Raw genomic sequence first — 27644 nt, 5'->3', positions numbered from 1 at the left:
GATTTTTTTTTTTACTTGTGCTTCCTTTCTTGCAACCCCTCATTGAAAATTAAAACTATTATATGCTAGTCCTTCCTTTGAGGTTGACAAGTATCTTAGCCTATTTTGGAGATTTTTCTAATGATCCATTGTAAGTGGGTGGCCTGTTGTTTCCATAACTGAAACCATTACATTAATATTTAATATAGCACATGGCAAATTGGCATTGATGATCCCATCATTTATTAATACACATTCTTCCTAGAAAAATAAAACCTCATTATGGGGTCATCATACTCTCTAAAGCTTTTCATTAAGAATAAAGTTTGAATCTAGGCCATAAGAATCTAACAGATAGTTAAATCTTTAAAAAACCGTACTATCTTAGAGTTGAGAAGGTTTCCCTGTATTTAAAGATTTTGTTTTCCTTCTTAGAATCAGATTTGTTAATGGAAGAATCTTCGTTAAATCAATCTATTGAAGACCCTGGAAAACTTAGCTGCCTGCGGAGGAGAAGGCGAACTTTCAACCGAACAGCAGAAACAGTTCCTAAGCTTTCTTCTCAGCATTCTTCTGGAGATATGGGCTTAGAGACCAAAGGGGATGTTACAGGTAGCTGTTGTTGGTGAACAGATGAAGGACTTTAGCTCAGTTATAGAAAGCAGAAGGTCTCCCTTGTTTGTATGTCAGGATGTCTGTCTTTCTTCCCTATCATTTTGATAATGTTTATCACACTCTTGAGATCCTTAAAGATAACAAATACTAAAGCATAAAGGAGCAGTTATTAAAATGGCAGGCATATGGCCAAAAGTATTCTATTTAGCCCACACAGCATTTTAAAAATTGGACATTTTTATACAAAAACTCAGATCTGACAACCCTTCACAGCAACAGTTGGTTAGAGCTTCCTCCTTGCTGCCCCTTCAGATGCGTGTGTTCCTCTGCTGGCCACAGTCCCACCACAATAGCTTGTCCTGTCTTCTGGATCACTTCACTCATTTGATTTCTGTCTTTGAGAAGACTGTTCTTATGTACTCTCAGGGCCAGTTTAGGAAAGTTTCAAAGATGGAATTGACTTTTATTATCCCCACTCTCAATTTTGAAGACATTTTGCTGCTTCTGCCTTCTCAGCATTATAAAATTGTCATACCTCTCATTCTCCTACATTATCAAATCCTCTTTAGGCTTATAACTTAGTGTGAATGTTTAACACCATTTAAGATTAATGGCTCTTTAATTTTGGAATTTAAAAGTGTAGGCAACAGTGAATAGATGAGAATGATTTTTTTTAAAAGGAAGGAAGCTCTGTATATAAATCCAGCTCACATATTATTTTTTTAGTACTTAGCTGTATATCACACATGCTGTAATGAATTGCTTAATTTTAGAGTAAATTAATTTGTAATATACCCCAAATTTGAAGGATTGATGTAGGTGTTTCTTTGTAGATTTTTTTCTGCCTTACATAGGATACAAGAAATCAAAAAAGAGGCACAGGGAAACTACCCTAAATCACTTTATCTTATAACTTTTAAAATTTCTTTTTCAATTTTCAAATGAACATTAAATTTATATCAGTTGTAATCACAATCTTCACTCTAATGCAGCCTTTTTCTTGTGATCTTCAGGAAAGAAAATGAACACCCGTAACACTGCTCTTATTGTGGTGATGAGTATTTTGTAAGTATTTGTTGTGAATGCTCATTTTATTTGTGTCTTCATTTACTTTTAACTAGTTTCCCAAAGAATTTGGATGCATTTGTATATTATTGGGTTGAAATTACTACTATTTGACCAATGTTGGCCTACAAACCCAGCAATTTTATAGGTTTCAGTATGTAGTTTTTGATGTATGATTTTCATAGTAGTTAAATTTGGAGGAATACAAGTATGTATTTCAAAAACATTTTTAAAAATTTTTAAACAAATCAGATCCATTTCTACTATTATGGGTTTTTATGGGAAATTCCATAAATTTCAAAGGAATACTTATGTGTACATGCTGGTAAAGTCTCAATGATACTATTTTACTCTATTTGATTAGGTCAGTAGTTCTTACCATATACTGTGTTTAAGAATCACTTGGGGAGTTAGCTACAATGTGAATTTCTTGGCCCCAGTCCCAGAGATTGATTGGGTAGATCTCTACTAGGGATCAATAATCAGTATTTTAAAGCACACTCCACAGGTTATTCCAACACAAGTAATCTGAGCATCACATAGTGATGTGTTTATGTATATATGCGTGTGCGTGCGTGCGTGTGTGCGTGCGTGTGTGCGTGCGTGTGTGTGTGTGTGTGTGTGTGTTTGTGTATGCATTTGAATCTCAGGGTACACTCTAGGAATCTACTTAACCATTTATATTTAGAGAACTAATATCTACATGGGTCTATATGAATCTTGAGATAGTCCTTTAAATTGATTGAATTGGTTCTGACTCAGTGATACACTCTGGGTGATAATTTTTTGGAATGAAGCTTTTATATTAATTATTTTTCTTATTATAGATTTCAAATCAGTAAATATTGTTATTCCTTTGAGTTTTATAAAATGCTATCATATTTTGCTTAAATTGACTTTCTATGACAATAATGAATGGCAGATATTATCAATGTTATTTTGCATTACTTTGCAGAAAATTTATAGTCAAATATTGAAATATTGATCCCTATATAATTTCAATGCCATAATAATTTTATAGATTTATTTTCTTGCTACCTTTAAATTTCTTTTTCTTAAATCATTTTCTTGAAGGGTAAAGGTGAATTATTTTTTATTTTTTATTTTTGTGGTGCTGAGGATCTACCACTGAACTATATCACAAACTTCCATTATATATTTTTAATGTCAAGTCATTGCTTTAACAGAAAAAAAAGTAGATATGGTGTCATCTATATATTTGCATATATGTGTAATAAGATATGTATTCATTCACTTGAAAGGTTGCTATGAATACCAATACATTAAGTATATTTAACACATAACATTTTATATTTGACAACATTATTGTATACTGGGTATTTGATACTTCCTTTTTCCAGGATGAACAAGAGGAAAGTTTTGCTAAATGGTAATTGTTTGTTTAGTTTTTCTTTTTGGTTCCACTGGGAATAAAGAGATAGATCATTATCCACCTAAGATCAGCTGCATATCGATCTTCATTTCCTTTTTTAAAATGCAGCATTATGGGTGTATAATTGCTTAAGCCAAAGTACCCAAAAATAGATCCTGAAAGCTTACCTGGTAGATTTCTAAGCTGGTGGTCACATATCAATACTGGCTGGGATTCCAAGCAGAGAGGAGAGATGTCAGATACAATCCCAACCTGTGAGTTGGAGTTATTTAAAGACTTTTATTGTTACTCTAGTTACCCTCCATCTTTTTTTTCCCAATGTTCACTTAATATTTAAAAGTAATTATTTAACACAATAAAATAGGGATGATTTATTTAAGTGATTAGCAAATAGTCTTAGAAATACACATTTTTTGAGGCTTTTGCATATATATTGTGTACTAGCAATGCTTGAGGTATAAGTATGGATTAACCAGGTATGGTTTGTTCTGTTTAGTTTGCTGTTGCTAGTTTTGTTGAATGTGACACTGTTTCTGAAGCTGTCAAAAGTAGAATATGCTGCTCAGTCCTTTTACCGTCTCCACCTCCGAGAAGAGAAATCTTTAAAGTAAGTGTCATCCCACTCCCCAGCCTGTTTTCACCATATTATTTCAGCAGTTCTTTAGTTGTAGAAAAATCTAATTCCAGTCTTAAAAATTCTGGTCTCCTCATTACCCTGTAGTCATAATTAGCTTTTTTTGTTTGTTTGTTTACTTTTGTATTTTGTTTGCAATGTATGGGGCACTGACAATTTTTGGAAATGAAAGTTCAGAAGCTATTCTCTTGATTTGGGATGTTATTTTTCTTTCAGTTTAGCCTCTGATATTGTCTCAAGAACTGAAAACATTAAAAAGAACAAAGATCAGGCTCATCATTTAAAAGGAGTACTCCGAGATTCCATAGTGATGCTTGAACAGGTAGGCAAATGTCTGTACCAAAGTACTTAATACCTTCATACCAGTGTGAAGCAGTTGCTGTGGTTATGAGAGAATATTTCCTATACTATAATTTGAGGAAAATTTCTGCATTATACATATTATGTATGTAGCCATTGTATTATTCTTGCAAAACTGGGAACATAGTATACACATTGTTGAGTATCCTCTTTTTAAAATTAGTAATAGATTTTGAAAATGTTTGTATATATCAGTATGTATATATCTATGTACTTCGTTCTTTTTACTGGTCTTCTAGTAAAATTTTATGCTTAAAATTAAATTTTTATAGAAGTGGTAGCTCCTATATACACTCTTCATTATTTTTCTTTTATGTATGAATGATATATCTTAGTGATACTTCTGTGTCACCATATAAAGCACTTCCTGTTCTTTTAATAGCTGCATAGGGTTGAACTGTATAAATGTGACATAATTATTTTACCAGTTTTTCATTAAAGTGAATACTTAGGTAATTTCATTATTTTGTTATTGTCCTCTCTTGAACATGGTCTCACCAGTATGTGCTAGTTAGTTCTATGAACTAGACTTAGAATTTCCTTTGAAAAGTGAAGATTAATATTTCCATTATGACTATAACACAGTCACTTTTCAAAATTAAAAAATAGAGAGTATTACAAGAGAATATATAGTTTTAACATGCAGATACAATTACTGTTAATAGTTCATTTCCTTCTGTCCCTTTCTTTTTTAAAAACATATTTATTTTTTAGTTATAAGTGGACACAATATCTTTATTTTATTTTTATGTGGTGCTGAGGATCAAACCTGGTGCCTCATGCATGGTAGGCGAACACTGTACCTCTAAGCCACAACCACAGCCCCTTCTCTTTCTTCTATGTATTTTTTTAAGAATATTCAATTATAGTTCTTGGACTTTCATGTGGGCACTAAGGTTACAGCTTCAACTTGGTGCTTCTCAGATATGCTGTACCTACAGTTCCTTAGTGACTTTCCTCCCACCCTCAGCAAGGACAGATGGTGTTCACTTTTCCCCTTGCCCTCTCCTCCCATTTTCCCTCTCAATTGATGACTGTGCCATATGGAGAAAAGAGAAACTTCCCCTCTTCCTTCGATAATCAATCTATAAATCATCCTATCCTTGCACCCCCATTCTCTTCTTGACTAATTTTAGAAACACTCCTCCACCTGTGGGAGGTAAAGTTCCAGTGTGTGTTAGTGGGTGACTTCATCCATCACTTCTGTAGCTTCTCCACACCTTCCTTCATTCGTTCCCTTGTTATCTTACTACTGAGGATTGAAACCAGGGGCACTCTACCACAGAGCTATAACTCCAGACCTTTATACTGAAACAATATCTTGCTAATCCTCCTGCTTCAGCCTCCTGAGTAGCTGGGATTACCTCTCCATTTTCATTCTCCCTCATCAAATAGATCTTGACCATCAGCACTTAACTCTGCTCTGTTATCTTCTACATTAACAAACCTGCTTTACCCACATTTGTTTTCTACCCCTTTATATCTACTTCTTTTCATGGTCAGGCACTTTGGCTGTCATACTTTATATTTCATTTTTCAATTTTTATTTTCATCAAAAATCACTTCACATAAAGAATTAACTTGTTCTACAAGGCTTATTCAGAAAAGTGGCAATCTCAGTACTCTTTCCCCCATTTCTTTCCTGAAGTTCATATGTAACTCTTTCAGTTCACTCTTTTGCTTACATCCGTATTTGTCAACAACCAGGTATTGTTAATTCTTGATTTTTTTCAGTTTTAGACATTATCTTTTGACTTTCTTTTATGGAAAACAAGGTTTTGGTTTTCTTTCCTACCTCCCACCCACCACACATACATTTCAGATTCGTATTATCTTTCCAGTGAAGTTATAATTTTGGTTAGAACAATACTCAGTATTTGCTGTTTTGACCAAGTTTGCTATTCCAAGATGAGAGCCATAAAATTAAACCATAACTACCTTCTCTGTGCTTTTTATTATCCTTAAAGTTCTTATTATAGTTGATTAGTTTATCAGTATTACTTATAAGCATTTCATCTCCTAATTCTGTTTACAGATCTCTTCTCAAAATCTTTATTTACTCAGGTATTCTACTGATGGAGCCTTCTGACTAACTCTAGTCAGGTCTGGTGATCCTGTATCTGGTGTGCAGCTGTCCTCCTGGGGATTTCTGTTGTCTGTCTCCTAGCTTTCCATGTCCCATGTTTTCCTTTCTTGGCTTTTTTTCTTTTTCTTTTTGCTGTGCTAGAGACTGAACCCAGGGCCTTGCGCCTGCTAGGCAAGTGCTCTGTGGCTGAGCTGTATCCCCAGGCCCTGCATTCTCCTTTTAATGGAGCACATTCTCTAGTAGTGCCTCTGAAAGGTGTGGCACATAGAGTGGCACAAGCCTGGCCTATAATCCCAACTCCTTGGGAGGCTGAGACAGGAGGATATCAAATTTGATGCCAACCTGAAAATTTAGTGAGACCCTATCTCAAAATTTTAAAAAAGGGTTGGAAATATAGCTCAGTGATGACTGCCCCTGTGTTTAATCCCCGCTAAAAAAGAAGGAAAAGAAAAAAAACAAGAAAGGAGGAAGAAAATCCCTTTATTGTACTTTTAGTAGGGTTTGAAGAGGGAGCAAGTAGAATGTATGCATTTTCTCTCCCTGTTATTCCCTTTATGGATATTGTTTGAGATAAGGTTTTCTGTGATCTTTAGCATGTAAAAATTATGTCTTTTTAAAGTCTTAATCTTATAAAGTGTCAGCACTATTTGAAACTGACCACACCTTTCTTGAAATATAGCTAATCTTGCCTTCTTTAAAACCATAAAAAGCTTTATTGTGACATAATTCAAGTAATATAAATTCACCCTTTTAAAGAATGTTTATTATATTCGCAAGTCTGTATAACTATCACCACCATCTAATTCCTAAGTATTGTCATCACCCCCAAAGAAAACCTTGTACACATTAGCAGTCACCCCCCTGGCACACACCAATCTGTTTTCATTACTATGGGTTTGCCTATTTGGGACATTTCATATAAATGGCTTATATAAGATGTGTTATTTTCTGTCTTCTTTCAGTTAGAATAATGTAAAGCTACTTTTTGTTGGTCAAAATCAACTCTTATACTCACTTCTTCCTGGCCCAAATGCTTTACAGCTCTGTGATAGATTCTCTTTCCTTCTCCATTACTTTCCCTTTAGGTGTTCTCATCTACTCCCCTAACTTTAAATAATCACATTAGCTTCTGACTCCTTCCTTACTGTCTTGTGCTGCTATGACAAAATACCTGAGACTGGATAGTTTATAAATAACAGAACTTTCTCACAGTTCCATAAGCTGAGAAATTCAAGATAAAGGAATAGGCAGGTTCAGTGTCTGAGGGTTATTGCTCATAAATGGTGCCATCTAAGTGTAAGGACCTAGCTAGTTTCCTTCAGCCCTTTTATAAGAGCACTACTCTGAAGGCAGAGTCTTCACGACCTAATCACTCTCTAAAGACAACATCTGTTAATATTGTTGCTTTGGGGATTAAGTTTTAACATGAATTTTGGAGGTGATATAGTCAAGCTGCAGCAAACCCAAAATCTGTATTTCCTACTCTGACCCCCTTTCCTGAGCTTTACCCTAACGACTTAATGGGCATTGCAAATCCATCAGAACAAAACTCAATTCCCTTCTAGTGAACCTCATTTCAGAAAATACTATTTTCCTCTAATTACTCATGTTAAAAATGTGATAAAGTAGGGCTGAAGATATAACTTAGTGATATAGTGCTTATGTAAGCAAGCCCCAGCACCACAAAAATAAATAAATAAAATGTCTAAGTTTATACTTATGTATGTGACTATTCATTTTAGTAACCCTCACTAGTCTGTAAGCTCCATGAAGGTGGGGAGCCATTTTATTTATACTCAGTCTTAGAATAGTGATCAGCATGTAATAGATAAGCAATAAATATTTGTGGAATGAATGAGTGAATACAAGAAAGAATAAGACATAATTCTTCGTCCCAAGTTGTTTATAATTTTATTAGAGAAATCAACATCCATGTGTATTGTTAAAGACTAAGAAAAGTATAAAATTCAGCATCAGAGTGTTAAGTAGTAAAGGTATTATTCTGGGGGTTTAGAAGCAACATGATTAAGGAAAACCACAGAGACAGAGGGTATGTATAAGTTTTAGATGCGCGAACAGGAACATGAACATAATAGTAAGGAACAGCCCATCAGTGGAACTTAAATTGTGTAGGAATAGTGAAGAGACCAGTCCAATTTCAGAAATCATTTAAGAAAATGAGCCTTTCACTCGGGATAATTTGATTAATGGACATATTGGAAAGTAGAATATAAAGTAGTAGGAAAAAATGCAGTACTCCAGCTGATGAGGGGAACTGTGTAGCAAACAGCAGATATCCTAAAGAATTGAGTGTGTTATATTCAGTTTTTATTTGTATAAACAAAACTCTATTGAATTTAATTGTAAAGTTTTGGCATAAAATAATCAAAGAACTTTAAAAATCTGACTTTGAAAATTAATCTTGTTTGCAGCTGAAGAGCTCACTCATTATGCTTCAGAAAACCTTCGATCTACTAAATAAGAACAAAACTGGCATGGCCGTCAAAAGCTAGTGATCTATGGATTGAAACTGTAGAAATACTTGGAACTAATAGAAAACCTTGGGAAGAAAGTCAGAGGATGAAGGATTTTCATTGTCATATGAACATTTCCACGTTTTCATATTATTTGGATTCCTAATATGAAATTCTTTTTAATAACATTTATTTGATAATTATTCTCTGATGGCCTTATAAATTTATCCTTTCATTTCCTAAAACATGTTTTTAAGCTGTGAACTTCTTCAGTGAACCATGAAATATATTCTGGAATTGAAATGCTGTGATTAAAAAAAAAGAGAAAAGCAAACACTCTGAATTGAATGTACAGCCTCTTTTCTACACTGAGGCTTGGAAGTTTGATGCTTTAAATTTATCTGTTAGCACAGAACCAATAAGTGTCCAGTAGACTGCTTTCACAGTTGAGATAAGCTTAAGAGACTAAAGAAGATAATATAAGAAACCTCTAAATCATTACTAATATTAAAGGATCAGTTTTCAGGCATACAGGACATTTCTGATTTTGTGTAAAATATTACAATATCTCCATTTATTTGGCATGCAAATTCAGTGGTCAAACCTTTGAATCTGCATGTTGATGGTTATTATCAGAAAGGTTCCTTAGCCATGTTGTATCTTTATGAAAGAGTTATTTTTTATTAAGGTAGCAGAGGTGAGATTATCTTGCCTCTTTATGCATCAAATGGCATAAGAGGCAATTTAGGAAAAGGAAATATGTAGGACACAAATGCTCAAAATGAAGATCCATCCCCTGGGTTTAAAAAACCAGATGATGTTAAAATCTGGGCATTTAATGACAGATCAAATGCATACTTGAACTAAGCTTGGGTTCAGCTTAGCAGTCTTTCATGGAGGAAGTGACTTGTCTGGTTGAAAATAATCTGTGTATTACCATTCAGTAGTCACTTATGGCTTCTGTGTGTTTGGTAGAGGGAGGGGCTTATTTTAGTTGTAAGTTATAAACCAGACACAAAATTTAGCTCTTTAATAAAATACTTCTGGAGCATTTATGTCCCAATACAACTTAACTGACTGAAGCTGTTAGACAATCTTGGGCTCTTCCATAAAAAGTTTTTAGGCATTTATGTCAATACAAGTAATTCGTGAAAATAAGGACTTCGTGAGTTTACTTGAAATCAGACATTTTTCCAGGAGGTAGGAAAAGTTTGGGAAGTCATTTGACAAACAATATTTTGATGGTTGCTTTAAAACGTATACTTTAATAACATACCTCAAAGAAGATTACCAAAGTTGCTTTATAAATTAAGACTATAAAGTCAAAATTTAATTCATAAAATTTGAACCTGCTATGTAAACTGAAAATAAATAAAACCTGAAATGTCTGAGTTGTAATTTTTCTTCATTTTCTGTTTAAAAACAAAAGCAAAACATCCAGAATGCCCGATGTAGTGAAAACGTATACATGGGCCAACACTCTTAAAAAAATTCAGTGCAAAACAAAACCCAAGAGGTCTCTTAGGGTAATTTTATATCAAATACTCAGACTACTGGAACAGAAGTATTGGAAAGGCCTGCTGGTCGAATGCAGACTGCTGGCCACAAATCATGAGAATGAACAAGTTGGATAAATCAACAGATCTGGGAGCAGCGATGGGCCTTTAAGGGAAGGTCCCGGAATATGGGGGAGGTACCTCGGTAACATTTGCGCTGCTCGCCCCCAATGCCTGTTGCCGGCGTCAGAAAGAAGGCTGCCGGACCCACGGTCTCACGTAGTTCGGAAATCCTCTGGGTTCCCAGTATTTCCGTCTCCGCACCCCGTCCACACCCCGAAGGTTCGGGAGGCTGCCCCGCCGACGCTCCGCCCGCAGGCAGCCGTGGTGCTCGGGCGCGCGCGGTTACCTTGTCCGCCCCGCGCCTCTGCCGCTCGGACGGGCTCCGGGAACCAGCCCTCTGGTCCGGCGAGGGGTGGGGCTTCGCCGGCTGGCTCGCGGGGCGGCGGGCGGCGGGCGGCGCACGTGCGGGCGGGCGGGGATCCCCGGCGCCGGGGGCGGGGAACCCGGAAGCGCGCGCGGACTTGCCGCTCCTCGCCGGGCCGGCGGGGACGGCTCAGGGAGGCGCCGCCCGGGCCCCTGGCAGGCTGTGCTCACAGGTGGGCAGCTGCGGCGTGGGCACGGCCGAGCGGAGCCGGGGTCCCCGACTCTAGCCGTCACGCCAGGAGCCCCACAGAGTCGAAATTCAGAGACGCTTCCGCGCCTGTGGTGGAGCAGAGCCTTTCCCATTCGGTCTCCGCCTCTTTTTCTGCAGCCGCACCTCCGTCGGGAGAGCAGGTAACTTCCCTTCCAAGGTCATTCTCCGAGCGGGGCGGCGCTAGAGGCCCGCCCACGTCCTCCAATTTGACAGTGGAGGTGGAGACGCGCTCCGCGAGAGGCTGGACGGCGACCTCGGGGCTGCAGGGGAACCTTGTAGCGTTCCCCCAGGCGGTTGGCGGCTCCAGCATTGGGGCGCATTAGCTGGTACGAGCAAGCGTACGCTTCGCTGTTCCCTGCACCCCCGGGGGTGAGTTTCCACAGCACTCAGCCTTGGGGCGGGGACCGCTCGGCCCTTCCCGGCCAGCTCCGCAGGTGAACTCTACCACCCGCGCCGGGGATGTCCCGGGCCGCGTGGTCGGCTGTCGCCATGGGAACGTCTTGTGCCCAGAAGGCGCCTGCCCCAGATGGGAAGGGGTGGTGAAGCAGCTTGGAGCCCTAAGATCCTAGGAGCCCCCTGTCAGACCATATGAAGCCACAAAAGCTTGATGAAATTGGGACCCCTCCCCCACTTTCTTTTCATTTTTGATTGTTCAGGCGTTGGTGTTCATCAGAGAGAGGTGTGGATGTATTTACAAGATATGAATTGGAGTCTTTCCACCTTTACCTTTTGAGGGCTGCTTACATCTCATGGTGACAGGTGCAAATCACAGCACAGAAGGGCAGTCAGTATGAAGCCAGTGAAAAAAAAGAAAACCGAAGAACCTGAATTGGAGCCCCTGTGCTGCTGTGAATACATAGATAGAAATGGGGAAAAGAACCACGTGGCTGCTTGTTTGTGTGATTGTCAAGATATCGATGAAGGGTGTGATAGGTAAGAACAGAGCTTTTCTTGATGCTGACTCTACTGGTCCTTTTAAGAACTACCATGTGTACTTTTAGCTTTGCCATCCAGAATGCTGGATTTTGCTCTTGATTCCATTTTCAAGGATCAAAAATTGAGAATTGTTTTCTATGTCAAGTGTGGGGATTTTATAAAGATTGTATGCAGTAGTGTACACTGGTCCAGCTCAATTTACTAGAACATTATTAATTTTCATTTAAAGAGAGATGATGATGATGGAGAGAACAGGCAGATAAGGTATACCAAGCAAGTTGTTATGTATATTAAAAAAAACCCCAAAAACTGTAAGCTAGCAGAATCTGTAAGTTTAAAATAAACACAGTAGTTCCAGAAAGTTCCTATATTCTCAGTGGCCTTTCATTAGAGACTGACTACATTCTTACCTGGTTTCAAAGCACCTTGAGGTTTGAAAGATCATTTTTGTGTTGTTGCTGGTTTTGCACCTTGTTTCTGAGGAGGAGCTCCAGCCAAAAGGCATGAACCTCCTCTGGATCGACTGTTTTCAGGGTGAGCAGTGACGCCATCTTGATTGATCACATCATATTGTGCCTTTATTTCCACCACTCTCAATGATAGGAATTACTGTCCAAGAAGATAATTTTTAACATCACTGAAAAAAATGTATGTCAAACAGGAATAAACTGTTTTTTACCTACTTTCTGAATGGAAAACAAGAATGTGAGAAGAGTAGGGATATTGGACATTTGATTTAATTATTTCTGATTTAAAAAGTCATTTCACCTGCAGATTGTTAACTTAGACCTTGGTGCATTAATCTAGCCATGAAAAGCATCCTCTGGGGACCACTGCAGTCTTGTACTAACGTTGTCTCATAAAGACTCCATTGCTTCTTTATATTTCTTTAGATTTAGTCTAAAATCCATACTGAGAAAATGGAACACTTTGCACTAATAAATGGTAAAATTATGCTTTTTCCATTTAACCACTGTCACTTAGACCACAGCCTTTCCATTAACTTTGTTTTTTCTCCTTCCTATTCCTTAAGACTGAGGCTGTCCCCTGAACTCTCTCCTCTGCTCTCTTTATACCTTTCTCCTCTGGAGATAGAGTTCCAGTGTTTCCACTGTCCCTGCTCCTCTGTATGATTCCCATGTAGTTACTCCCACTCACTTCAAAGTTCTAGTCCTACTGAATAAAATTGTCTAAAATCAAAGTTCTTTCCTATTTTCTATCTTTCCATATTAGCCTTAATTCATTCACGCTTCTATAACAAATACCTTAGACTGGGAGTTTATAAATGATAAATTTATTGTTCACCATTCTGGAGACTGAGAAATCTGAGATCAGAGTACTGGTAGAATCAGTATCTAGTGAGAGTCCTCCTATTCCTCATAGATAGCACCTGCATCCCCACATGGCAGAAGGGGTGAGTGATCTTTGTTGGGCTTCTTTTCTAAGGGCACTCATTAATCACATGAGAGTTCTGCCTTTGTAACATAGTCGCCTCCTAAAGACCCCATCTCTTAATACAGTTGCCTTGAGGATTAGGTTCCAATGTATAACTTTGGTGGGATACCAGTGTTCAGCATTCCACCACTGACCCTTCAAATTCATGTCCTCACATGCAAAACACATTCATTCCATTCCCCAAACCTCAAAATTCTTTATTTTTCCAGCATCAACACAAAAGTCTTAAGTTCAAATATAATTTAAATATCATCTAAATCAGATATGAGTAAGATTCAAGTACAGTTCATCCTGAGGCAAATTATCTCCTAGCTATGAACCTGTGAAATAAATAAATTGTGTGCTTCTGAAATACAGTGATGGGACATGAATAGAACAGACATTTCTAGTTCAAAAGTAAGAAGGAGAAAGGAATGAAAGCTCCTAACCCCACAGGGAAAACAACATTCAGGCTTGAGAATAAACTTGGGCTTGAAGTTCTACCTTCCAGACATACTGAGATGGAGAATGGGCCCCTACAGCTCTGAGCACTCCTCCCTCTATAACTTGCTGGGTGTGGCCCACACTGAAGCTCCAATGAGTTGGAGTCATGTGCTTACAGCTCTCTTTCCCTGGCTAGAGTTGCATACTCGTGGCTCTACCAGTCTGGGGGCCCCAGGCAGCCCTATTAGGTATGGGAAAATGGCCCTACTCCCATGACTCTGTAGGCTTTGCCCTAGTAGGGGCTCTCTGTGGTGGCTATGTCCCTGTGTCAGTTCTTTGCCTTGGCCTTGAGGCTGTTATGTCTCTACAGCTCTTAAGAATTGGTACTTATGAATGCCACCAAGATTTACCCCTAGAAACCCTTGGAGTGGTGGACACTGTAGCCTATACTGCACTTGGGTCCATTGGCGTCACACCTGGGCCTGCTGTGAAATGCTGCACCAGAATTTAGGGATAAGAGACTTAAGGTGGCACTGGGCAGCAAGCCCTGAATTCTCACAGGTACACTGGGTCTTTCCTATGCAACTGTTCTGTCGTCAAGGCCCTGGCATTCTAGACTTGTATTGGAAGTGGAGCTTTCAGGGTCATTCTTCCATTGCCTTAGTGAATGGCATGACTGGTCTATATACTGATCTCCTCACCCACACCCTTAGTGTTTGCCCCCAAACATACTTTCTCATTTGTTACAATATAGACAGGCTGAGAACTTCCAAATCTAAGTTCTCTTTCCATTTTGATTATAAATTCTATCTCCTAAAGTCTCCTCACATTTTATTATAAGCATTCAAGAGAAGCCATGCAGCACCTTGAACACTGTTCAGAGATTTCTTCCATCAAATATCCAGTTCCATCCCTCTTGACTTATAACTTCTACAAAACACTATGACATGAACATAATTAAGCCAAGTTCTTTGTCACTTTGTGTCAAGCCTCACCTTCTAGTTTCTCATTTCCACTTAGACTTCATCAGAAAGGCCTTTACCATTCATATTCTAAATATTCTGCTCATGATCTCTTAGATAATTTCTAAGATTGAGGCTTTTTCTCTACCGTTCTCTTCTTTGAGCTGTCACCAGAATTGCCCTTACACAGTAATGTAGGTTTTTTTTTTTTTTTTTTTAAAGGATGCACTTCAAAACTCTAGCCTGTGTCCAGTTCTGAAACTGCTTCCATATTTTTAGGTATTTGTTATAGCACCACCCCACTTCTTAGTACTGATTTCTATCTTAGTCTCTTTGGGCTATAACAAAATACCTTAGATTGGGGAAGTTATAAATGACAGAAATTTATTGCTAACAGTTCTGAAGACATGGGAAGGCCTGGGTACGAGCACATACTGTGATTGGTGAGGGCTGCTGTCTACTTCATAGATGGTGCCTTCTTGCTGCATCCTCACATGGAAGGAAGGCAAATGAGCTCTCTTGGCTTCTTTTATAAAGTATTAATCCTATTTGCTCTCATGTATGACCTGATCACTTCCTAAACTCCCCCCCCCCTCCGCTTTTTGGTACCAGGGATTGAACCAAGGGATGTTCAACCACTAAGCGACATCCCCAACCCATTTTTTATTTTGAGACAGGGACTCGCTAAGTTGTTTAGGCCCTCACTCAGTTGCTGAGGCTGGCTTTGAGCTTGAGATTCTCCTGCCACAGCCTCCCAAGCTGCTGGAATTATAGGTGTGCACTACCATACCCACTCTGACCCCCTTTTTTAAAGATAGGGTCTTACTAAGTTGCCCAGTTGGCCTTGAACTATTGGGCTCCAGGATCCTTCTGTCTCAGCCTCCCAAAGATTAGCTGGAACTATAGGTGTGCATGCCAATGTTTCTGGCAGTCCTATCTCTTAATACCAATGTGTTGAGGATTAGGTTTTAGCACGTGAATATGGGGGAACATAGACATTCAGACCATAGCATAGCCTAAGTGTGCAAAAGTGTCAACAGACACCATTCTGTTTATTAGGGTCAGGCATTTAACTCATACTAGTTTGATCTCCATTCTTTTTTGTGCAGAGCCCTGTCCCTGCTGAAGTGATGTGCTGTCCAGGACAGGTCTTGTGCTATACTCATTCCTCTTCCTTTCTCCCTTCCTCTCCACCCACATAAATGCTAGCTGGCTATCAGGGTCAAGTACAGATCCATTTTTTTTCTACTAAGACCCCTCTCATGACTCCAACTTCTTCAGAACTCTTTTTATAATGTTTGATCATAAGAATTCATTAGAGGATTATTGTTGCTTTGTCCCTTATATAGTATTTTGTAGAATTCTCATTTTGTTTGTACAGGCTGTGATTTTTTGAGATTGTTTTAACCATATACACACCCATATCTATATATTTCTTGTATTGAGTATGTGTATATACTTATTAAATACCTATGTATTTGTTTAAGAGATAATCTTGACTGTTAAATTTCTAAATATTATCTTCTTGTTCCTGTTTTTTAAAGTCTGAAAAGCTCATGCTTAGTAGTAAGGAAATAAAATGCTTGGCCTTTAGTCTCTTATCATTATCCTGCTATTTGGCATTCAGTGTTCAGTAGTTTTGAATTCAGCAGACCTATATGAAGTGCCTTCTCTTTGTGCTCTTTCTGAATAGATGGCTTACGTGTAAATCAGTGCAGCCAGAGACTTGTGAAAGAATCATGGATACAATTTCTGATCGCCTCCGAATTCCGTGGCTTAGGGGAGCCAAAAAAATTAACATTAGCATCATTCCTCCACTTGTCCTTCTGCCTGTCTTCCTTCACGTGGCTTCCTGGCATTTCCTCCTGGGGGTGGTGGTTTTGACCTCCCTTCCTGTGTTGGCACTGTGGTACTACTACCTCACTCACAGAAGGAAAGAACAGACTCTGTTTTTCCTGAGCCTTGGACTGTTCTCATTGGGCTACATGTACTATGTGTTCCTGCAGGAAGTGGTTCCCAGAGGGCATGTGGGGCCCACTCGGCTGGCTGTTCTTACCTGCGGGTTGTTTCTGATACTCTTAGCCTTGTATAGAGCCAAGAAGAATCCAGGCTACCTCAGCAATCCAGCAAGCAATGACAAATCCCTAAGCAGCAGCCAAAACGAATGTCTGAGCAAAAAAGGGCAGGAGAAGACCAAAGGGTTCCCCGGAGCCGACACGTCGGGGAGTCTCAACAACCGCACGCTGAAGGATGATCTTAAGGGCTCCTTCAGGATGTTGGCCAGCAGCCCCACCAAGGTGAAGGAGGACTGGTGTGCCAAGTGCCAGCTGGTGCGACCAGCCCGGGCCTGGCATTGCCGTATTTGTGGCATCTGTGTAAGGAGAATGGATCATCATTGTGTCTGGTATGTTGGAAAAATTGGGAGGCCTGGAAAGTGTGAATTCATGTACAGCTCCCTAGTCATATTTGATCTTTGTGCTAGCCTAAAATTCCTCTCTTTCCCAGCTTTACACCTTGTAGATATTTGCAGGCCTTAGGGATGTTCCCACTTAGTCATCAGTTTTTTGAATTTCACAGATTTAGTTTCTTCAGTTATTTCCTGAAGGAGAAAAACGCTTTGGGTGTGGTTTTCCTTTTTCTTTCTTTTTCATTTTGCAATTTTCCTTTGAACTACTCATTTATTTTCTCCTTTTTAATAGAGTTGAATGATTTTTTTAAAAACAGAATTTATCAGCATATGTGTATTTTTCTCTGCTATTCTTTTTGAACAGAGGGCTCGGGAACGTGTTCTCCTATTTTTAGGTAACTCTTTTGTTCTCTTGCCATACACCCTTAATGATTTTTGATGCTAACAGTAATTTTCACTCAACATTATGGAGTTGAAGCGCTATCAGATAACTACTTATTTGCAGAAGGATGGGCTTCTTTTATACCTTCCAGCTGGCCAGTGGCTGAGGAACTTATGTAAAGTTCATTAGATACACAGTGCAACATTTAAAGACAACGTCTGCAGCTTTACGGAGTTACTCTACACTGAAGGGAGAATTGAGTATTCAGGTACAGGACTGCTGTTAAGTAGCATGTTTGTAGCTTCATTGCTCTTAAGGTAGTTGTGATAATTGAATTGTGTTTTTTGGCCATATAGCTTGCCTCTTCTTAGCAGGGGATGCAGGAGAAGGTGAGGGTGCTGGAAAGGCCAGGAGGGCATCGGAGTGGAACTCAAGTGTACAACCCAAATACAGGGGCAGCTCTTTTCTGGGACTTTGTCTTTAGGGGTAAACAGGTATTTCCATTTTTAGATATTCTACTTCTTTGACTTCATCACTTATTCCTGTGTGTGTATATATATGCTAGTTTGCCAAGGGCCTAACAGCCTCTCCCAAGTGAAATCTACTTGGCCTATCTGAGCATCTTGGTGTGCAATAGGCAGGAGAGACTGCTTGTCCATCCTGCCCTACAAATGGCCATGACACCGAACTATTTTTACCTGACAAGTAGCCTGTATGTTATTAGGTTACCCCACACTATGTTTCTAACCTCTTTGATCCTTTTAATAATCTCCTGTACTGAATACTTCTGACTTAGCATTTTTAAAGATTTCATAACTCTACCGTATAGCTTCCTTTCTTTATTTAGCATGGTGATGGTGCTGTTGACTCTCTGTCACTTGCTAATAGACTTTGCTTATTAATACCAAGGAAGAGGAGTTAGGAATGTAGCTCTATGGCAGAGCCCTTGCCTAGCATGTGCAAGGCGCTGGGTTCAATTTCTAACATAAAATAATGTCAACATATGTGTATATATTTTAAATGATTCCTTAGCTAGGTCTGCTTTTTGCTTTTTTAAAAAATTAAATGATAATGATTCTACTTGGTAAAGAACATAGAATATAGGTATTGCTCAGTTTGACAAGTTTTAATTTTTTAAAGTTGAAAAAGAGAACTTAACATTTTAATAACTGAATTACATTATTCTTATTTTAAAAGCTTTCTTATTATTTAAGTTATATAAAGAACCTTTAAAATATGTTTGCTTTTCATCCCCATGCTGTTTCTAGGATAAACAGCTGTGTTGGAGAATCAAATCATCAAGCATTTATACTTGCCCTTTTGATCTTCTTGCTCACTTCGGTGTACGGGATAATGCTGACCTTGGACAGCATTTGTAGAGATAGAAGTGTCTTCACTGCCCTTTTCTATTGTCCTGGAGTTTATGCAAATTACAGGTGAGATATGTATCCCAAAGTTGATACACCCAGCCAGGAAGTAATAGATGTTGTCATTAACAGGAGCTGTTATTTGCTGTTAAGTTAGGATTTGTTCAAAATGAAGGACAGGTTATAGGGATCCTGGGTATCCCTGAAATTGCCAATAAAATTCTGTTGTGGTTATATGCATTTTTCTAGGGTGATGTCAAAAGGATTGTTAATACTTAAAAACTGAGGAGCTAGTACTATACAGACAGGCCCAGGCTTAATCAGGAACTTTCAGAGTCAAATGACCACTTGCACACCCAAGGTAACAATAGTGAAACTGAAACAATAAATATAACTAGCAATACCAGGAATCATTTTTCACTTTATTGCTACTTTCAGGTGCTCTTTAGTCCAACCTTAATTTACTGCTTCTGATTCTTCTGAAAAGTGCTTATGATCTTTATAACCTTTCTTTTCTTTCTTACTTCTCATGGTTTTTCCTGTTCTTTTTTTTTTAATCACTCATGATTACTGTGGTATCTAGGTCAAAATTTCCTTAGGCATTATTAGGTGGGGGCCTGTTTATACCCTGTAAAGTTTTCAATGCAGTGGCAAAAACTGGGACTCTTCAGAGTTGGCTTTGTCACCCCCACCCCTCAACACCATGCGCTTCCCTGCAGCATTCTTTTTCCTTTCCTCCATCATTGTCCTCCAACATGGGTGTTCCGCAAAGGTTGTGGTACTTTCCTCTTTCTTTTCATTCGCCTTTCTTCAGAACCATCCCTGCTTTCTCCACATAGTATCCTGTGCGAATTCTTTTTTTTTTTTTCAGTCTATGGACAGATTTCCCCACTGTTACTCTAGATTGGGACATTTTGGGGTGTTATTAAAATAGATTGGTTCTCTTCCTCAGGGCACAATTATTTCCTAGACGACTGGAGACTGTTATAGAGTTTTGGAATTCTTGGCTGACACTGTGGGTGATGAATGTCCTTCTGCAGCAGAGCCTGTTGCCATGACATCATGGAACCCCAATTTTCTCTCTCCATGTACAATCCAAAAGAACTCCAATTCCTGTGATAACAGACTCCGGTTCCATGACTCTCTCTGTAGAACCCTGCATCCCAGGAAACACCATCATCATCAAATGTCCATTATGTGGCGCCTAATGTAGAGCCCATCAGAATGTACATCAAAACACCAGTTATGATTCTACCCTTCCACATAGAGAGCAGCAGCCCTGCACATCCTGCCACCCATTGAAATCCTATTCCATGTATATCCAAGGAGAGCAAATCTGTCCTGGGAATTTTGCATTAATAGAACGCAAGTTTCAAGGATCTCCATGTAGAGCCCTTCAGTGATGTGGAAACACCCATCACAAATCTCCAGTCCCTGATCTCCAATATGAGTCCATCAACCATGAGAATCCACATCATAGAACCAGTGAAATGGTTCTCCACAAAGAAACAACATTCCTATACATTCTGATATCAAGAAAACCTCTATGCTGTGACTGTAAACATAGTGCCCAGCATCCTGGGAATTGTGCAATTAATAGAATCCTAGTTATTTGGATCTTTGTGTAGAGCACAGGAAGAGCTCCAATCATAAAGTTAATTTTCCTTAGTCTTCATGTAGAGTCCAGGAACACTGTGAATCCTGCCATCTTAGAACCTTAGTTCCCTGGGACTTCCATGTACTACTGGCAGCATTCCAGGCCCTGCCATCATTGAAGCCCATTTCCCTGCATCTCCACATAGAGTCCATCAGCCTGTGAGTCCTGCCAACATAGAACCATTAGTGCCTTGCTTGAACATAGAGTCTAGCAGCACTGCATATCCTGCCGTCAGAAATTCAGAGTTCTCTGAAATTTCCTTATAAATTCAGAAGCTCTGCAAGTTTTGCTAACAGAAAAATCCAGTTCCTTGCTTTCCATAAAGAAAGAAAAGAAAGAAGCATCCCTGACAATCTTTGCACTATAGAATTCCAGCCCCTGCATCTACATGCAAACCCTGGCAGTTCTGAATATCCTTCTACCATAGATATCCATATCCATCCGCTGCACATAAAGTTCAGCAGCCCAGCATATCTTGTCATCATAGAATCCCAGTTCTATGGAAATACATGAAACACCCTGCAACATGGGAGTCCTGACATTCCTTCTAGTCCCTCTATTTTCCTGGCATTCAACATTTATCCCAGCAGACCTAGGAGACCTGCCATTGTAGAATCTTAGTTCTCAGGCTCTCTACATACAAGCTACAAGATCTGTGATTCTTTCCATGATAGATACAAGTACTCTGACTCTAATTCTAGATACAGCAGGCCTGGGTGTCTTGGGATTATAGACAGCAATTCCTATCTCTCCAGATAAATCTCAACTCTGCTCATCCTACCTGTCTGTGCTCTGTGGGGTGATTGAAATGAACTAAGGAACACAGCCCCACTGTTGGTTTTCACTCCACTCTGCAGGTGATTCATGTCACATCATCTTTTTTTTTTTTAAATACTTTTTTAGTTGTAGGTAGACACAATATTTTTATGTGGTGCTGAGGATCGAATCCAGTGTCTCACACATGCCAGACAGGTGTGCTGTCATTGAGCCACAACCCCAGCCCCTCATGTCACCTCATTTTGATGGTGAGGTTCTTGGATTTAATCATTTCTGAGGCCCTTTTCAGCTTTACAAAAGAAGATTCTGAGTGAATTTATCTCCAAATAACTCTCCATTTGCTCATGTTTGAATGGATATAATCAAATGGCATGGTGATTAGGCATCTCCTCCTCGCAGCTTCATTGATGAGCATAAAAGGAGCTTTGCTGCCTTGTAAGGTAATTTGTTTTAGGAAGCTGAGTTGGAAATGTTGTAGTGCTTCTGCAGATCTTATAATTGAGGCTACTAAGTATTGAAACTTGCTTTCTACTTTGTGTTTGTCTGCATTGGACTAGAAAAAGAATGGAGATTAATAACTTAAGCACAGTTCCTAGGTTCCCATTGCAACTTCCTAGAGGACATTTTTGGCAAACTTATGGCATCTTCATTTTCTCCTGTGTTAGGTACATTTTAGGAATTACACATTCATTCATCAAACAGATGTTGAATGTCATTGTGTCAGGGCTGTGCTGGTTGTGTGGAAGATACAAAATGTAAAAAACTGCCCTTGCTATTCTAGTATAACATACTAGAAACAGAGGCACTGATGATTATAAAATACAGTGGAACATGTTGGTTCTTGTAAATTAAACCAGCTATTGGTATTCTGAGGGTAGTAAGGTATTTTTAAGTTTGGAGGATTGGAAAAAATGGCAAAGTCCTTAGTAATACGTAGAAAATGTATAAAATGTGAGAATGGTAAGGACTCTGTGACAAAAATGGCTGTAGCCCTTTTTTCCCTTCGCAGCTCGGCTCTGTCCTTCACCTGTGTGTGGTACTCTGTGATCATCACAGCGGGTATGGCCTACATCTTCCTGATCCAGCTGATAAATATCAGCTACAATGTGACTGAGCGGGAAGTCCAGCAGGCCCTTCGACAGAAGACGGGGCGCCGGCTCCTCTGTGGGCTCATCGTGGACACAGGCCAGTACAATAGGGGCTTCCTGCGGAACTGGCAACAGTTCTCCACCCTGGGCACACGTGCATTCCACCACCCTGCCGAGGACATCGTCTGAAGTGCCTTCTGTGCGGCTCTGAGGAGTGGCTCCTCCCTCCAGCTCCTTTCCATTTTACACTTCAGTGTCCATGCAGGATGTTCATTTTTATCCCCAGTTCCTTACAGGCATTATAGGGCCATGCTCAGGTTTGGATACTGGACTGGAGAGAAATTAATTTTTCTGACTTCAAACATAAGAGATTTTTATATTGAAGCAGTAAAAGTAGAGCCATTCCTTTCCAGTCACCTTATTAATTGACTGAATCACCAGAGGTTGAAAAGGATGTGGATTGCTAATGCACAAATTGATAGAAGCAATTCCCATCCATTAGCATGGGAGGAGGAGTTTGGGATTAGGAGAGCTTCTAGTCCCTCTTTCAATTTTTTAATAGCCATGTGACCCTTAGTCGAGTCACTTTCCCAAGTCTCAGGTTCATCTGTAGCATGGGGTACTGATGCCTGCCCTGGCTACTTCACAGAAGATCACAGGAGGGTCACACAGGGGTCACATGAGGATGAAGGATGTGGAAAGCACTATGAAACAATTTAAGCACCTGAATATGTGAAATGTTATTAGGAAAATCCCAAGACTGAAGAAAAATGTTGTGGTTCAGAATACTAAAGCCAATATTATTAGGGTTATCAGTTTTCAGCATATAACATGTTGTACAGTTATGGGAATTTCTCCTTAAGTATTAGACATTAACTACTCACACGGGGTAAGAGATGATGAGATGGACTGATTCTGGTCATCTGATCTTAAAAGGACAGTTGATAACAATGATGAAGATAATTATTATCAGTGTAATGTGTAGTGGTCGTGAGTATAGGAAATTAGTTATTTTTATTTTTTTACGTGTTGTACTTACTGTAACAAACTCCAAAAGGTATTGAAGGGTTTTTTCCTCTTTCTGTGTTTCACCTGGTAAGGTGCTAGCACACAAGATAGTGGCTGGAAGAAGAACAGCACTCTTATATTAGGGAGTCTTTTTCTTGGTAGGGAGACTTAATTAATATCAAGGGCTTGTTTTTGTTTGTTTTTTTTTATTCTCTACATACATGTTTCAAGTGCTGTAACTTTATAACACCAAATTGTAAAAACCAGTCTTGTGGCAGTCGCATTATTCTTGCATAAACTGTCTTTGAGGAGTTGATTGACATCTTCCCACTTAACTTACACATTACTTTCCATTCACTCTTCCCTACATAAAGTATCTCACTAGGAGAGAAAAACAGGGTATATGTGGCTTACTTTCATTAATGCATTCTTCCCTTATTTTCTCCAAAGTAATAAGTTGTTTCTTTAATCATATCTCAAAACTTGAAATGTATTAGATGGAATATTTATATAGAATGGATCATTCTGCCATAGAATTAAGAGTGCATTTCATATAGGGAAAATACTCTCTTGAAATGTTTGATTTTATACATGTACTGTTCTGCAATCCCAAAGATAATTCTTGAGTCCTTAAATTTGCCTTGGCTTGTTGCTTAATATAGGGGAAATACTGCTAGCTTTTTCCATCAGTCAGTGCATGCTGCTTTAGCAATAGATTTGTACGTGTTGAGAGGAAATACTACTTCCTACAATTCTGGGTAGCACCATCCCTAGTCTTGTCATTAGTTGACATTCTTCTTAAGATATTGTCATTACATTTTTATTCAGGCATGTCATTACTCTCCCCAGAGATGGATTGTTTAACAAATGATAGGCTCTGTGTTCCATTGGGACGAGCCAAAGACCCAGCCTGGGAATGCCAGCAGACACTGGTTTCTACAGTGATGCCCTCTCTCTGGCCTAGAGTCAAATATTCTTTTAGAATTGAAGTTGGCTCTGATATAACTAATTTCTTTCTGTGTAGGTTTTAGATACAAGAGTTGGTAATAATGTCAAGGACAGCGTTATGTAGGCAGAAATTGGTAGTTTTCATGTGTCTTGAGCCCCAGCTAAATAGCTAACTCTGATTATCTAGTGATTGATAATAAAAATTCATAGATACATCAGTATAGTCACTTTTAATAACTTGCCAAATAGTAAATAGCAATCCAAATGTGATGTGAGCTGGGTGCAGTGGCACATGCCTGTAATCCCAGTGGCTTACGAGGCTGAGGCAAGAGGATTGCAAGTTCAAAGCCAGCCTCAGAAAAAAGCAAGGTGCTAAGCAACTCAGTGAGACCCTGTCTCTAAATAAAATACAAAAAAGTGCTAGGGATGTGGTTCAGTGGTTAAGCGCCCCTGGGTTCAATTCCCCAGTACCAAAAAACAAACAAAAAATATGACAGTAGTAGTACAAAAAGACCAAAGTCATCGAGGAGATTTAGGAATGATCACCATCTCTGTAACATCTCACTCCTGACATTGATTACCTGGATGAGGCAACTCAGTGTCCCTTACTTGGATGGGAACTGCTTAGATATTATTCTGGCTTATTGGAATTAAGATACTTGGTTTAAATTCCTTAAGAACTCATGATTGTCAGTTTACTGAAAAAGCTCAAACCTGAAGGAAGCTCATTGTTTTTGTGGAGTAAAAGCTTTCTGAAGTGTTTAAACCAAAAGGAGCAGCAAATAAGTTTCTACATGTGCACAGTGTTTCTGTAGCCTCTGCAACATCCTTGGTCTAGACTTTTGAGCCATTTTATAATCTGGAACCATCTAAGGGATTTCATTATAGGCCTTGGTTCTCTCTGGAGGGCAAGAGAATTTATTGTGGAGTGTTTGAAAAGACAAGATCTCTATGTTTGAGTCATCCCAGAGAAATATCTGGTAGTTGTGGTAGTGAAGAATTGCCCTGCAAATCTATATCCCAGCAGTCCCTTGGCCATAAGAGCAAACTCCTTCCCATCACCCTCATGTCCCTCCCCTTCTGGTTGTCTCACATCCCCAGACTCTGTTAAGAAACATTCTGGATGTGAAGCTTAATAAATTGCCTGTTATATTCTGGCCACTTACAGAATTATCATACCACTGTGTACTTTCTTGGGGAAGAGGAATGAGTCCATTTGAAAGACTCAAGGGACAGATAGTTAAGGGTCAGGATTGGACAAAAGGAGAAAATTCTTTGTTCAATGTTTCTTAGGATACCCACAAAATACTCCTGTGGTTCTAGCTGGGTGCTTCTGAAATGAGCAGACCATTAACAATGCCTCTTTGGTAGGTTACTCTGATGCTGCTAAAGTAAAGCCTTAAGTGTGTTTTCAGGATAGCATACTGCTTATTTCACCCTCAGCTACATTTGTGTTTGTCTTTAGGATGTTATAAATCTTTGTTCTCCGAGTACTGTTTTCCTTTGGTGAGTGAAGTGATTATTGTCTTCCACTGTTCCATCTGCCTAGAAGTAAGATTGCTACAGACTTCCTCTTATGCAATAGTCCTTGGTACTTCTAATATTTTTAAAAAGAGAAAATTTTCTATACTAGAATCTCTCACTGCCAGAAAACACAATGCCAGTAAGTTTCTGTGTAATACTGATCATCTGCTTAACAGACTTATTTCCTTGGTTAGGACATTAGCTTTTTATTATGAAGCTCAATTAATAGAAGCAAAAATATGACACTAAAAGCACAGTTTTAACCAAGATATTTAAAAATTAATATTCTGTGAGGTTTAAGGATCTCTATCAACTAGGTAAATAGGTTTATATGAATTACTTCATTTTAGCCATATTTTGGTACCCTGCAATTTTAAAGAATTTTCTCAAACAAGCAATGGATGATAAGAGACTTTTGCTTGAGGCACCTGTTTGGGATCCAGTGTTCTCAGCAGTTTGACAAATGTTCCATTTTATATCCAGCACTGCAAAGGCGATGCAGGGGAGAATCAAAGCCATGCTGAACTTAATACCGAATAAAACTCAGTGTGTTCTTGTGGATGTTTGCTGTGATTAATATAAACTGTTTGAAGGGTCAGCTAAGCGTATAGTTGCTAGTATAGTTATCCCCACTCTGGCTGGCACTGAGTGTCTCACTGGAGTACCAGCCATGGGCCACAGACTAAATGGTCAATGGAAACACATTTCTTAGAGGCTGTGGCCATCTCCAAGTGGGGCCTGTGACTTACTAGTGCTTTAGTCTTCAAATAGCACCTTTCACCTCTAGAAATTCATATTTATAAGGCAAAGCTTTAAAACCTCAGCTAGTCTATTTTAATTGTTGATGCAACTGAAGTTCTGTGTTTCTTCAGCTGGATCCATAGACAAGATGCCATGTTACAGAGCTTGTAAGCTCAACTTGTGATCCTTCTGTCTAGGTGATTTGATGGTTTGAGATGTTTGGGGCCTTTTCATTTTATTACATTTCTGGGCCTGATGTTGGACTAAAGGAAACCCAGGAGTATTTATTTAATATTAAAAATTCAATATTTAATGGAACTGGCCCAATAACATTAAAGGGATTTCTGAAGTCAACCTGGAGGCCATGGATTACATATTGCACTGTTTTTATACCTGTATTCTTATCCTCTTATCACCTCAGAATCAGATGCAAGGCCTTTTAAATCGAGATTTTACAAATTACTGCCATTTGTGTAAAATGATGTCCTGTGACCAAGTTGTTTAAATGGAAAATAAAGTGCTTTCTTTAAGGAAAATAGTTTGGTGTGTCTCCTGAATTCATTTGCTTTAAGAAAATCCTGCATTGTAGCTGCTGCTGCTTTGGCTACCTTGATTTCTCATCCTATGGACCTGTTCCTGACCCCAAACCATCATTTTCTTGGTTATTTTCCCAGTTTTGTATATCAGGAAACTGCTTGTTTCAGGTGTTGTGTTAGCAGTCACATTTCAAGTCATAGTTTTCTGATAGTTCTGAACTCTCTCTTTTAAGGGTTTTACAGGTAGTTTAAAAAGTCCAGGTGGTCTAATCAGAATATTATATGATTATAATATTCATATCCATAATCAGAATATTATGGATTGCCAAGCTTGAGGTGAGCAAAAATAAAGCTTAAGAAAGAAAATAAGCTGGATGTGGTGGTACACAGCTGTAGTCCCAGCTACTCAGGAGGCTAAAGCAAGAGGATGACAAGTTCAAGCCCAGTGTAAGCAACTTAGTGAGATCCTTTCTCAAAATGAAATGAAAAGGGCTCAGGGTTCAATCCCTGGTGCCCCAATCCCAAAAAAGGAAAACTTGAATGGGATCTATTTAGGTCCCTGACGTTTTTATTTGAGGAATTCACCCTTCCTTATCTACAGTCTTGGCATTGAATTAATACTGATATTTGCTTT

General features: G+C 39.0%; 2 protein-coding genes across 9 annotated transcripts in view; both read left to right on the top strand.

Annotated features, from left to right (window-relative positions):
* Positions 1-9994, top strand: part of Gramd1c (GRAM domain containing 1C) — an 88660-nt gene extending 78666 nt beyond the window's left edge. For 4 of the 5 annotated variants that reach the window (XM_046425193.2, XM_046425194.2, XM_046425196.2 and 1 more), the window contains 5 exons: positions 415-591; positions 1608-1659; positions 3549-3659; positions 3903-4008; positions 8565-9994. In XM_046425193.2, the coding sequence (XP_046281149.1) occupies positions 415-591; positions 1608-1659; positions 3549-3659; positions 3903-4008; positions 8565-8645 (527 nt within the window). In that variant the 3' untranslated portion in view covers positions 8646-9994. Of the gene's footprint in view, positions 1-414; positions 592-1607; positions 1660-3548; positions 3660-3902; positions 4009-6110; positions 7853-8564 lie in introns of those variants that run through there. The other variant, XM_046425195.2, reaches the window with a different exon arrangement.
* Positions 9995-10682: 688 nt separating this feature from the next.
* Zdhhc23 (zinc finger DHHC-type palmitoyltransferase 23) lies at positions 10683-27010 on the top strand. 4 transcript variants are annotated; one of them, XM_046425203.2, is made up of 5 exons: positions 10684-10939; positions 11456-11732; positions 16269-16979; positions 18633-18800; positions 22175-27010. In XM_046425203.2, exons 2-5 carry the CDS (start codon positions 11590-11592, stop codon positions 22440-22442), a joined length of 1290 nt encoding a protein of 429 aa, XP_046281159.1. In that variant the 5' UTR covers positions 10684-10939; positions 11456-11589; the 3' UTR covers positions 22443-27010. The 4 variants fall into 4 exon arrangements, with proteins under 4 accessions (XP_058428848.1, XP_046281159.1, XP_046281162.1 ...); XM_046425206.2 differs by lacking the exon at positions 10684-10939 and adding an exon at positions 10961-11125; XM_046425204.2 differs by lacking the exon at positions 10684-10939 and adding an exon at positions 10961-11168.
* The last annotated feature ends 634 nt before the right edge of the window (positions 27011-27644 follow it).

This window comes from Marmota monax, unplaced genomic scaffold (genome assembly GCF_021218885.2).
Source record: "Marmota monax isolate L192 unplaced genomic scaffold, Marmota_monax_Labrador192_F-V1.1 WCK01_AAM20220418_F8-fsc00119, whole genome shotgun sequence".
Lineage (NCBI taxonomy): Eukaryota > Metazoa > Chordata > Mammalia > Rodentia > Sciuridae > Marmota > Marmota monax.
This window is presented reverse-complemented; position numbering and strand designations above follow the sequence as displayed.